We start from the raw sequence: 12,957 nt of genomic DNA on the forward strand, positions 1-12,957 counted from the left end.
CTCTCTTTACCATGGTTACTCTAGAGCACCACAGGTTTGGAAGCGAAAAGCCTTTCGAAATATTTACCAATGCTACTCAGAATGCATAAATATATTCTTGAACAATATACTGATTGTTCAAGAATATATTTATGCATTTTGAGTAGGATTGGTAAATATTTCGACAGGTTTTTTGCATTCAAACGTGTGGTGCTCTAGAGTAACCATGGTAGAGAGAGGGATAAGAACGCCCGATCAGTGAGTTATGAGGAGAGATCTATCTTGATGGAATACAATTGCTGATGCTGATGAAATGTTCACTTAAGAGTTGAAAACCTATTGCTAGAGAAACTGTTTGTCACATTCGATTTGAGAAAGATGAGGGCCAATTGGGAATTATGGTTTTATTCATAGAAGAGTTTAAAAATTGGATAGTTTGCCGCTAACGAGTTTATTTTTTTTCTGTCTCATTCCATTATTCATCTCATATACAATAAGATCAAATGTATATTTGTCTCGACTGTGGTTTCTATTTTCTGCAGTTTTATTTGTTATCGTTACGATAAAGGATACGTCAAACTATGAATAAACGAAACATGTTCTGCTATTTAGAAAAGTTGACAAAACGTGTTTAAAAACTGAGATGTACCTTTTTACCTGACAGACGCGCACCGTCAAATAGTGGAGAGAGAAGCTCTTCAAAGCATCTTATTACGCTTAGACAAATGAGCAAAAAATGTTTGAGTACAACGCTAGTTACCTTTTAAAGCGAAACTCTCGATTACTAGCACCTCGAAAGTGTTTCTGAAACCGATGTGTTGCACATGACGAATAATATGACAAGAAGCTTTAAAGACTGTTAATCAAACCAGTCTATCGCATATCCCGTGGCGTGGAAATGGAATGCCTAATTTACACTTCACCTTGTTAATAGTAGAAAACATTCCAGTATGCAGTACCTCCTGTATCCAGTACCTCCTATTGTTTTTTTTTTTTGTATGATTTTAGACCTCAGTGGGTTTTTCGTTCCACAACTATTCGTGCTATCACTCATTACGTTCTCTCACGTCATATCTATGTTTAGTTTTATAGTGTAAATAAATTAAAAACCTTACATCGCGTTTTTACCGCACTGCTGTATTGTGGGAGCAGGATGGGGTTCCTATCCCTTTTCACATAAGAACTGAACCTACCTTTTTTACGGAAACGAAACAAAAACAAATATGATTGAGTAATTTAGCTTAATTTTCTGTGCCATGCATTTCATTTTGTGAATTGCCTCTTCCGTGTTTGGTGGTCACATCTTTATGCAAAATTTGCTTCCACTTCTCAACGCACTTTTTTTTTACCGTTCTACACAAGTATGTTACCATAGTCGTCGTTATTGTATAATTATTTAGTATGTTATATAAAAAAGTTACAATAGGTAATAGGTCTACTACAAGGTCAAAACAGATTGCACTTGGATAACCAACTCGGTGCCTTCCGGGGTTGCTCAGATGCTTTCAGCTGATGACCTCCCTTAGGTGGATTGTTCGCTTCCTAGAAATAAGAAAAACAAGCATTAGAATAAATATTCGTGTTAGTTGCGATCCAAAATTTACCATTCGTTTCTCCATTTTGCACTTGATATCTCGGGCAAGTGTAAAAAATGCTTCGTCCACGTTAATACTAGCCTTCGCGGAGGTTTCCATAAATTTGATACCATATTCTACAGCCAGTTGCTCACCTCGGTCTTTAGTCACCTGGCGTTGTTTTAATCGAAAAATTAACGAAATGCTTGCTTTGACATTAGTCGAACATACCTGTCGCTTCTCGTTTAGCTCGCATTTGTTCCCCAGCAGCATCTTCTCGACGTCAGCGGATGCGTTCTCCTCAATGTTTCTGATCCAGTTCTTGATGTTTTCGAACGACTTTTCCTGTGTGATATCGTATACTAGCATGATACCCATTGCCCCGCGATAGTACGCTGTCGTGATTGTGCGGAATCGTTCCTGACCGGCAGTATCCCTGATATAGATAACATACAATTCTATAGTATATAAAAGATATTCTAAGATCTGTTTATGACTTACCAAATTTGCAGCTTAATTTTTTTGCCATCCAACTCTATAGTTCTAATTTTGAAATCAATTCCTGCAGAAATTCAAATAATTAATTTTGAATTCAACATTTCTCAGGGGTAGTTGATGCAATATGTTATGATAAATTAGCAAAATTTGTTGGGTAAACTAGTTAGAAAAAATAAACAATAAATCCGTTTGTGATAACTAATCTCAAACCCCAGGATTGAAATTTAAAATTATAGTAAAAAGACAAGTACTATGAAGTAATTATAAAATTCAAGAGAAAAATACAATATACTAAATGCTAAAAATTCACATTCTAATATACTGGTTCACCGCAAAAATCGCTTAGGCACAAGCAATTTTATCCCAACGGAACCGATTGCTTTTCTGTCAAAACAACTAGATACATACACATCGTCTTACAATATTAGAGGCCAAAGTCACAAAACTAATTTTGCTTCCATTAGCCAAAGATAGACAAAATTCTTCTACTCAGTTTGGATCGACATATGTTTTATCGGTACTGTAGTATCACGATCGAATCATATTTATCCGTAAGTGCTGCTGCTTACACTTACGGGAACGCCTCTATCGACCAGCGGAAATTATTCTATTTTAGTCTGCTTACAGCGTCAACAAGAGCAAACGCTACAACGGATCATCTCTGACGCCGTTACCAGATAGACCAGAGCAACTGGCGTGATGCACATGTGTAAATAAGATTTGCCTGTTTGTGATTAAGCTCAAAAGATGGATGTGAGATTTCTTGTAGAACAGAGAATAGAGTATGTAGAGTTATGCCATACCAGTTAGATGGCAATATTCAATAAACAGTTTTATTCATTGCGTCACAGCTGACCAGCTGTGATTGGGTTTACTGACCTTTGAGCTTCTCGTTTATTACAGGGTAACAACGGGTAAATCTTGCATATGATCGATGCAACCAAAAATAAAGTCATTCAATAGTTCGAAAGTACTGATATCCGTAAGCGTGAAGTAAGTGAAACTTGAAGTCGTGTAAATTGATATCGAAGTGTGTATCATTTCAAGGAAAAGAAAATCAAAAAGTAAATCAATTGGTATTGGTAAAACAATGATCATTGAACTGTTTAGTCTAACAAAATGACAAAAAAAATGCGGCGGCTCTATTAGGTAATATAGTAACCCATGACAAAAATTTCTTTCCACCAAGCTTTAAAAAATGCACCGATCCCCAAAACATAAAACCTATGATAAAAGCACATTACGAATCCATAGACGGGTCATACTCTAGCAGTGACTCACCGATGGTGCTGATGAAGGTCGTATTGAATGCATCCTCTGAAAAACGAAACAGAATGCACGTTTTACCGACACCGGAATCGCCAATCAGCAAGAGCTTAAACAGGTAATCGTACGTCTTCGCCATAATTTTGCTCGCGGCAGGTCCTCGGTAAACGCTGTTCACGGTATCTCAAGCTACTTTTTCACTGGCTTAGATTGACAGTGAATCGACTGGATCGTTGCTCTCACTTGCTCCTGTGGCACACTGAGCACTTGCTGGTGGCTAGACGACACAACTTGAACTCTCGAAAGTTTTTTTTTCTATTCTCTTTAGGATCGCCCTTTTGCACAACTTCTTTGTTATCCGTTTCACCTCTGAAATACCGCGACTTTAATCTAACAAATTAGTAGCTGTCTCCAAATCAGAGCTATCTTGGAAAACGGAAATATAGCAAAAATATACAGCGCAAATCTTGCAATGATAAAATTTATAACTAAAACTATTCCGATCACACACACTCTGGGGTCAAGACGACGACGACGACGACGTAAATTTTTCGTTTCTTTTGTAGTTTTCTCCTTCTGTCCGATGGGTGATAATTTTGACAATCGCTGTCGCCGATGATGATCAAAATGTCACAAGAAATGAAAAGTGGTGAGAATGACGCCGCGCAGCCGTGTTCGACAAATACGGCTGCGTTCTTTTGAATCTTATGTCGAATTGGGTTGTTTAGCTATATCATTTTTTTATCCAGCTTTCCACGAGCGGTAATGGCGGACAGTGCACGCAGCCCTTTTTGACGTTTTCTGTAGGTCAGGGAATTTTCAATCGCAGTAACGGAGTGGAAAATATCACAACATCGTAACGTAGCGTAGCAACTTCAACAAACAATGGGCGTTTTGTTATTTATTTTCGTCGTGCGCATGCGCGGATCATAATAAACAAAACTGTTTATTGAAGTTGCTATGCTACGTTGCAAAAATTTTATGTTTTCACTCCGTTACTGCGATTGAAAATTACCCGACCTACAGAAAACGTCAAAATGAGCTGCGTGCACTGTCCGCCATTACCGCTTGTGGAAAGCATCCGGCCTACTTTGTGATTAGAGCGAATCTTACAATGACTACAAAACTCAAAAAAGACAAAAAAAGTTTTCAATCACAAATTCAAATCCTAAATAACAGAGGAACAATACATTTGTCATCCAAATACTCTAATAAAAGCAAAATTGTAGCTTTGTACATGGTAAACCTAAAACTTGAATTTCAGTTGCTTTACATTATATATTCGAAAATTTATAGTTTCGTCCTTTACTATGCAACTTCTTCGATCTGCTCGAAAGTATCACCCTTTACTTTGCACCTTATCTAGATCTGCTCGACAGTATTGCCTTTGCTATGCGCCTTATTTTCATTTTCTCGACAGTATCGCCCTTTGCTATGCGCCTTATTTTCATTTGCTCGACAGTATCGCCCTTTACCACACGCCGTGTTTACGTTATCGTATTGGAATACGCCCTTTGCTTTTTATGTTTATTTTGTTGACAACTCTGATTCCGTCCATTCATCAAGACGAAGTCAAGTTTCGCCTTTCACTAACGTAAACAACAAAAAGGGCGTATTTCTCATTCAAACTCATTCAAACATCGAACTTTTTAATAGTTAGAAAATAGATACATTATTTTCTCGAAGTTTAAAGGTTAGGTAGTAGTTGATTTCATACGTTTCCGGTATTATCTCCATTTGTTTACAGTTTGTTAGATTCACCCTTATCACGAAGTACTCCGGATATATCATCTAAAAGATCTGCATTTTCTAAGTAAAACGTGACTTAAAAAATTTCTGTCGTTGTTCATCACTTTTTAACTCACGATTTTAAACTGCTCGAAATCTGCTCAAAATCGCTACAATGACAGTTCGCCCATATATCGCTCGTCTGACAAGGATTTTCCAGTGAACTTCGTAGTATTTTAATATAAAGTATTCTTTGATTCAACATAAAATGTCCCAAAATATGCAACTGTATTATTTTCTAATAGTTTTGATTGTTTTCTAGTAGCAAAACTATGTCAATTTTATCAAAGAACAATAAAACTGCATTGTACTATGCGAGAAATAATCATGCAATATGACATCGCTAGAAATTTTCGCGTCGCTGGACTCACCAGCGAATTGCAGAGTAGTGCTGCAGCGACAATACCAACTGTCATTCTAGCGATTTAAAACAAATTTTTATTTCTTATTTTAAAATCGAATGATAATGATATAGAGTTTTAAAAAATCACCTTTTTCTCAGAAAATTATACTCTTTCAGATGATATATAAAAATCGGAAATCCGTGTATAGCTAAACAACTCAATTCGTTTTTACCTCAAGACAATATCGTCCCGGACACATTGCAGCTGAAAAAAAAAAACACTCTCCGAGCAGTTGCAATGGTGTGCGTAGTACCACAGGTAGGACAGGTAGCTGTCACTTTGTTTTGTTTTGGTCATTATCGCCATTGTCTTTTTGTCGCGTTTGTGCTACTGTACGAAAAATTTGCCAATTTACTGAAATACTACAAGGTATACAGCCCTAGGGTTGTATGAAATGGTGACGTGGGACTAAAGACTGTAATTAGAAAAACTTTTAGTTACAAAGGTTACAGAATCTGCAGACAGCAACAATTCGTTTGTTCTGTGGTTTAAGTATTTTTTTTATACGCAGCCTCCCCATAAATTTTCTTTTTAGAAATATATTGAGCAACACTCGAAAGAACTTCGATCACACTTAACGATATTGTGTAGTGTTTTTTTGTGCGAACAACATTTTTTTAACAAGGCACAAGCGTGTCGTTATTATTGTAGAAGCACCAAGAATTTCTTGCAATGCGTCTGAATCAGAATTAACTCTATTCCCTCATAAACCAAATCAAACAATACCTACGTTATCATAAAACATGATTTTGTCGTATTTAACTCTGCTCAAATTAAAGTTATTACATAACTCTTATTATGGAAATAATTTCGAAGCCGTTGCATAGGTTCACTCATAGGGAAACATAAGAAGATATGTTGAACAAAATAATCAACAAGTTCCAGCGAAAAATCATAACAATCAACAATTACAAGGAAGTTAAAGTTCGAAATGAATAATTTCTCGTTTTTTGTTTGACAAATTGTTAAGTTATTTGTTAAGTTGAAAACAAAAATATATCATCTAATAATGTCGAAATGTGAACAAATATTCTGAATAGATCCTAGTGAATCGACAAAATTAAATATTTTATTTGAAGCATTCGCTGGCTCTTGAGCTTCTATAAATTTCTATTTTCAGCAATCTAATTTTACGATCACAATCATTTAGTGAATATTGAAGATAAAATGCAAAAAAAATCTTATGACCGTTGCAAAAATGCTCAATTCTTGTTGAGTAGTTTATTTTTTTTTCTAAGGTAACCATATTCATGAGATAAACTTTCAATCACTATCAATGCAGCAGCATTGCACTTTTTCCTTGATTTCACGGAAATAGAAGTCGTGTACCACTGCAATGATAGACGACGAGAGACCAGCGGCGCCCTGCTCCACATAATATGTATATTATACTGTACGGTATTGTTGCTTTTACCAGCATGTTTTCATTCAAGACATCAGTTTTTATTATGCTCTGACAACAGGTATAGGAATTGTTCAAAAAAAGGGTTATTTCAAAACTTTTCGAAAGATCTTTACCTTCGAGACTTCAAATTAGTCTAAGTTCATGGAAGCAAACTTAAATTGACCTGTTGGGACGGGGAAACTCTGTCCATTTTTTTATATTGAAACTGAAAATATCACAGGGAATGGCTAGTGTCCATTTACATCATCTGTACTAGGAATGCTCGCGTGTGATTGGTTCGTTGTTCGCGTAAATTTTCTTGTACTTTTTATCAATTTTAACCGTTGAGCAGTGCAATAATAATGATGACTAGCGTATTATGAGTTGTTACACGTTTTATCTATCCATTAATATATTGGTTATTATTATCCATCACGTGGTTATGCTGTTATTATTGTTTGAAATATGACGTAACATTTGCCAGTTTCGTTTCCTATTTTACAGAATACATCCCAGTATAGTAAACAAAGACGTAGTCCCACGTCAAAATGACGGAACTATTAATTTGCAAGAATATGCATTGGTACAAGGAAAGATAAAACAACCCAACCCCAGCAAACATAAAATAGAATTTTCATAGGGAACGCAATGAATATTTCTGAGTCTTGTGCTTTTGAAAATTCGAAATGGTGACTCGAAGTCGGCCATTTTTGGATTCAATGAGGTTTCACCTTAACTGTTCTCACCACGAAATACATCGTAACCTCTTTTTCGGGACGTTACGACATGAGAGTTACGACGTTGTTATATTTTCTACTCCGTTACTGCGATTGAAAATTCCCAGGGTGGCCACTCAAAACCCGAAATTAAATTCCCGGTTTTCTCCCGGTTTTTCCCGGTTCGTTCAAATATTTCTCCTGGTTAATTGTACTTTTGAATTCTGTAGTTTTCCATGCAGTTAAGGAATAAAAAAGCGTGACTTTCGATTTACATCTCAATATGCTCTAAGTCACTTCTTGACGTGTTTAGCCTTATTAGAATCAAGAGATATAGTTGCAAAGAATCGAAAAATGCGACGGATGTCACCTTTCCGAGAGGAGATGTCTACAAGTATCTTATAAACAACGCATATAATACTCATTACCGAGGAATTCTAGGCCAAATTAAGTTTGAAGGAATCGTTTTTACCTCAACCAGATAAGATTCAATATATAAAAGAGTAATATATTGTTACTGTTTGATTGCCCGGCGTTACTCTCATTTACAGGGTCGGCAAAATGCGCTCAAGGTAGCTTCAAATCGGTCACAACCTAAAATCGAAATTTCGGCTCACGCAAAACCCAAGAAACTAATCATTTGGCAACCACGGCATTTATTGAATTTGAAAGGAAAACTTTTAAATTAAAGTCAAAGTTTAAGGGAAAATCTACGGAATTTATTTAGCTATTTTAGCTCTACGACTCACTGTTGTCCGTTATTGCCGCCGCTTGGAGCTGACACTGTCGAGTTGCTCTCTCGTACCATTGCCTTGAAGAATCGCACCGGCGCGTCCGCCGGTTTCTGCTGCTGGTGGATACACTCGTAGATACTCGCTGGTGATGTAGCTATGACCGGAACGTGTTCGGCCAGCCTTGGCTCAAATATTTCGCCCTTCTCGGGACTTTCCCGATGCAAAGCCGTGTGCTGACGAACGGCCAGGAACTGTGGTCACTACCGTACAGACCGTAGCGTGGTCAAATCGGGACCGGAGTAATATGGTCCGACACGGGTTCTTGAGCCGTATGTTGACGAACGGCCAAGAACAGGGCACTCGCGTACTGACCGCAGCGGGTGGTGGTATGTGCGGTATCTGATCAGGCCGATTTACTATGGCCCAACACGTTTAAGCCGTATCTTGATGGACGGCTGATGCCACTGGGACACTCGCGCACTGGGGACGAGGGTAGTCTGGCTGTTCACGTCGGGCAGTAACGCCTAATTTTACCGTACGGGCTTTTGCCGGGGTTAATCCGGATTGGGCTGTGGATCGGAATCCAATTAACTGCGGCGAACTTCGAAACACTGCCTACGATCGTTCTTTTCTCGTACCGCGCGGAAGGCAATCGCTGCCGTTGTCTAAACTCGTCCCAGGAACTGATCTCGCGTGGCGGCTTCGCAGTCCTTTTATACACGCTTGAGGCCGCATGTCTGGTGTCACAGCTCGACTAATGCGTAGTCGGACCAATCGCAAGACAGCACGTCGATATTCTCCCTCCTTGATGTAGGCTTCTCTCTCGAACGCAAAAGTGGCTGGTGTACGTCTCGACTGACGGCATTTCCGTACAACCAGTAGAGTCCCCTCACATCTCTCTTTGCGTATACCAGTTCAACCCTACCTAGCTCCTAATGGACGTACGGAGATGTAATTGGTCCCATTTGGTAGCACATCGGGTCTTTTTGCTACGCTGCCCATATTTTGTAATGACTTATTTTTTCAAAAACTGACGTGGAAACCGATTACATCCCGCTACGCCGGGCCACACATGGTTGCCATTTTATTAATTCTGGTATACTGAAACTTTGTTTACTTTGAATATAATGCAACAAAGGTAATTTTGCGTGAATATTTACATTTATCCACAGAGTCGATCTCTTGTTAGATCTTTTTTTTTATTAACAACCTCCAACCAAAACTTCAACTTTCCGATTGTAACTTCTCCAATGGTTACAATATGAAAGAGTATTTTCATAACACTTAAAACACGTTACTCCAGCAGCTCACGCATCTCCTCATCAATATCAATTTCGTGTCCTCCTCCGGCAACCTGTACTGTATCGTACACCAAGCGCTGCGCTACAAGACTGTCTTTTTCCAAATTCATGACTACGCACTCCTTGTTCACGGAGAAACCTTGCTCTAACGTGGCATTGCCATGCGATAGAATCAGAATCTTCTTGATAAACACAGTAAAGTTAGAAAGTTTCTTGCCTGAAGCAGCTATCAGATCTCTACAAAAAGTATCAAGGTAGGAAGTCAGCAATGTCTTCGTCGAATGCATACTCAATAGTTGTGAGTATTCTTGGCGACATCTATCAGCTACAGTTCCCGCGAGATTATCGTTGTGAACCATTTGCTCTGGGCAAAATTCGAGCCATTTGAATGCTACTTCCGGGGAGCTTACCTTGGTCAAGTTAGCTTCCAAGAGAAAGATGAATAGAAACAAAAAAAAACTGTTTTATGCACTGTAAGATATGTCAGCCATCTTTTCCGGGTCACAGGGCTAGTCTTTTTTAGTTAAGTATTCGAGTAAACTTAGTTAAGAAATTTTGGTCTTGTGATCGCCATGAGATGGCTGCAAAAAATGGGTTTGTATGGCACAATCCCACCTCCACTGGCACAATCTCACCCCGGCTTGTAATGTACAGTGAAATTCCCGGTTTTTTCCCGGTTTTTCCCGGTTCCAAACGATTCCAGGTTTTTTCCTGGTTCTCCCGGTTTTCCCGGTTGGGTGGCCACCCTGAATTCCCTGACCTACAGAAAACGTCAAAATGGGATGCGTGTACTGTCCGCCATTACCACTCGTGGAAATCTGGATTGATTGAATCAGTTTTTTCCTCAAAATGTCAGGTTGCATTATCAAAATCTGATATTTCAATAAGCCCCTATCAACAGAATAAACCTGTATTCTTTTTCGATTGGATATCAAGTATTTAGGGTTAGTAACGAAAGGCTGGAACTCAAAAGGCTGAAACCCGAAAGGCTGAAACTCGAAAGGCTGAAAAGTATGTTTCACACACTTAATCCAAAAAAAGTCGTTCGGTAATTTTTTTTACAATAATCCATCGGTAAAGTGTAATAATACCGGTATTCCTGCAAAAAAGCATCGAATTAACGACTGTTCTGTAAGATCTGTAAGTTTTACCATAATTTTGTTACCTGTTACCGAAATATTTGCTTAATTTTACATTCACCGAAATTTGTATAACTTTTTACCGAACAACTTGTGAAAATGCCAAATTGTGAATGTGGTGGCCATTTTTCTCATACGTGCAACCGTCCAAGACGCGAATATTTTCTACTGGTGCTGCTGATTTGTTTTAATTGTTGTATGTAAACATAGGATATTTATAATTTTTGGAAAGTGTTAATGGTGAATTACTGAAACAGGATGTACGAGTCGCTAACATTTTTCGTAAGTAATATGGTTAATTTAGTTTGATTTTAGACGGTACCGGCAGGCTCATTTATAACCGACTTTTTCTGCCACCGGTATTTTTTACAGGTGCGTTCGGTATTTTTGTTCATTTTTAAAGTTTCTTTCGGTAAATTTTACTGGCTGCTCGGTTTGGAACATTACCAAAAAGCTGCGAAAACTACCGACCACTCGGTTGGTGGTTTCACAAACTGTTCGGTAATTTTCGGAAACACCGAAGATGTCACCGAACGTTCAGCTGTTGAGATTCCGGTAAAACTTTACCGAATTCGGTGTTTTATTTTAAGTGTGGCATAACAAAAGGCTGAATGCACAAAAGGCTGAAACCACAAAAGGCTGAATGAACGAAAGGCTGAAATATGAAAGGCTGAAACTTTTGTAACTTGAATCATAATCGTTGAAAAATTCGGACACATGGATAACAAACCTTTATAAGGTGACAGAGTTCAATGTTTGAGTATCAATTGGTTTGTGCAATGGAAAATCAATTTTCGGCAACATTTGAATCTATACACACTTGACTCTTGTACACGTTTCCCAAATGATTCAAGGCGAGACGGCCGAAGGTCGCGAGTGTGGGCCGGCGACCCGCCGTCGGAAGCGCCCCCGCAGAACTCACCTCTGTATAGGTTCGTTCGTTTTCCTAGGTCTACTGACTCGTAGGGGTGATCCCCTAGTTCGAACGAGCGATAGCGAGTAAGGACAGCATACATCTCGGACAATCGAGTCGGCCGAAGGCCGCGAGTGTGTTTTTAGAAATGAACTTTGTGAATTTCAGCCTTATGATTTTTCAGCTTTTCGTGATTCAGCCTTTCGTGTTTTCAGCCTTATGTAGCTTTCAGCCTTTGGTGATTTCAGCCTTTCGTGATTTCAGCCTTTCGTGATTTCAGCCTTTCGGATTTCAGCCTTTTGTGTTTCAGCCTTTCGTAGTAGACCCAGTATTTAATATTACATCATAAATTATGTAAATGATGTAATAATAAATACTTAGGGCCAGGGGTAGATTTAGGGTCGCGGGGGCCAAAAAACTTGTGAGAGCGTCCTTTTCAGTTGTTGAAATTTCAATGAAGGACATCCCAAGTAACAATTATTGTTGCCTAAACATTTACTCGATCACTTTTATTAGGACACAGTTGAACAATAAACAAAATGAAAAATAAAAAACTTCTGTTGAATGGTTGTTCAGTTGAATTTGGAGAAATTATCCGACACACAGTTGTTTAGTAACGGCGAAGAGGGTTTTGAACAACAACAGCAGAATATTGTATTCAACACTTGTTAATCCAGCGTTGAATAGATGCACCAGAAAACATTTATTAGCCTTCTGTTCTGTATATGTTCGACCTATGTTCGAATGAAATATTTATTAAACATTTTTTAAGCCTTTGCTCGACTCTTGAAATGCTCTGTTAAAATGCTCTTGTCGTGTTTAACAATAATGCTTGAAAACGTTTGTGTCGCGTATTAGAATATACTTATGCACCTCCCGCTGAATAGTAGCGTGGAAAAAACGTTTAGTCGATATTTATTCAGCTATTTTAGCGCAAACAAAATGTAAAAGTAAAGTTCGAAGAATTAGTTGAACCATATTTATTCGTGGTAGTATTTTTTATTATAATTCTCGTTATTAACTTCATTACTTTTTTTTACTTGGAAATACTACGGGTAAATTTTAATTTATATCGGGAAGGCAACATCGTCGTCACATGCCACCCTTTTTGTAAACCTTTTTTTTTTTGTTGGTTCCCTGGTGAGATTCGAACTTGCGATCCATTGCTTGGCTGCCTTCGATGAATGCATGTGAGCTAATCTGTAATATGACGTGTGCTGTGTTAAAAGTGAATATGCTTCTAAGCGTTCTGATCTAATAA

General features: G+C 38.2%; 1 protein-coding gene across 1 annotated transcript; it reads right to left on the bottom strand.

Annotated features, from left to right (window-relative positions):
• Positions 1-406: 406 nt before the first annotated feature.
• Positions 407-3,908, bottom strand: LOC129732999 (ras-related protein Rab-8A). Its single transcript, XM_055694528.1, has 5 exons — positions 3,333-3,908; positions 2,055-2,115; positions 1,785-1,989; positions 1,584-1,724; positions 407-1,521 (listed from the first exon to the last, which is right to left on the bottom strand). The coding sequence occupies exons 1-5, from the start codon at positions 3,454-3,456 to the stop codon at positions 1,426-1,428; spliced, it is 627 nt and encodes a 208-aa protein (XP_055550503.1). The 5' UTR covers positions 3,457-3,908; the 3' UTR covers positions 407-1,425.
• Between the last annotated feature and the right edge of the window lie 9,049 nt (positions 3,909-12,957).

The sequence above is a fragment of the Wyeomyia smithii genome, chromosome 3, assembly GCF_029784165.1.
Source record: "Wyeomyia smithii strain HCP4-BCI-WySm-NY-G18 chromosome 3, ASM2978416v1, whole genome shotgun sequence".
NCBI classification, from domain to species: domain Eukaryota; kingdom Metazoa; phylum Arthropoda; class Insecta; order Diptera; family Culicidae; genus Wyeomyia; species Wyeomyia smithii.

Coding starts and splice junctions, on each gene's coding strand:
- LOC129732999 (XM_055694528.1), bottom strand. CDS start 3,456: ATGGCGAAGACGTACGATTACCTGTTTAAGCTCTTGCTGATTGGCGAT. Junction 2,116..3,332: donor GACCTTCATCAGCACCATCG/GTGAGTCACTGC, acceptor GAATTTCTGCAG/GAATTGATTTCAAAATTAGA. Junction 1,725..1,784: donor AGCTAAACGAGAAGCGACAG/GTATGTTCGACT, acceptor AAACAACGCCAG/GTGACTAAAGACCGAGGTGA.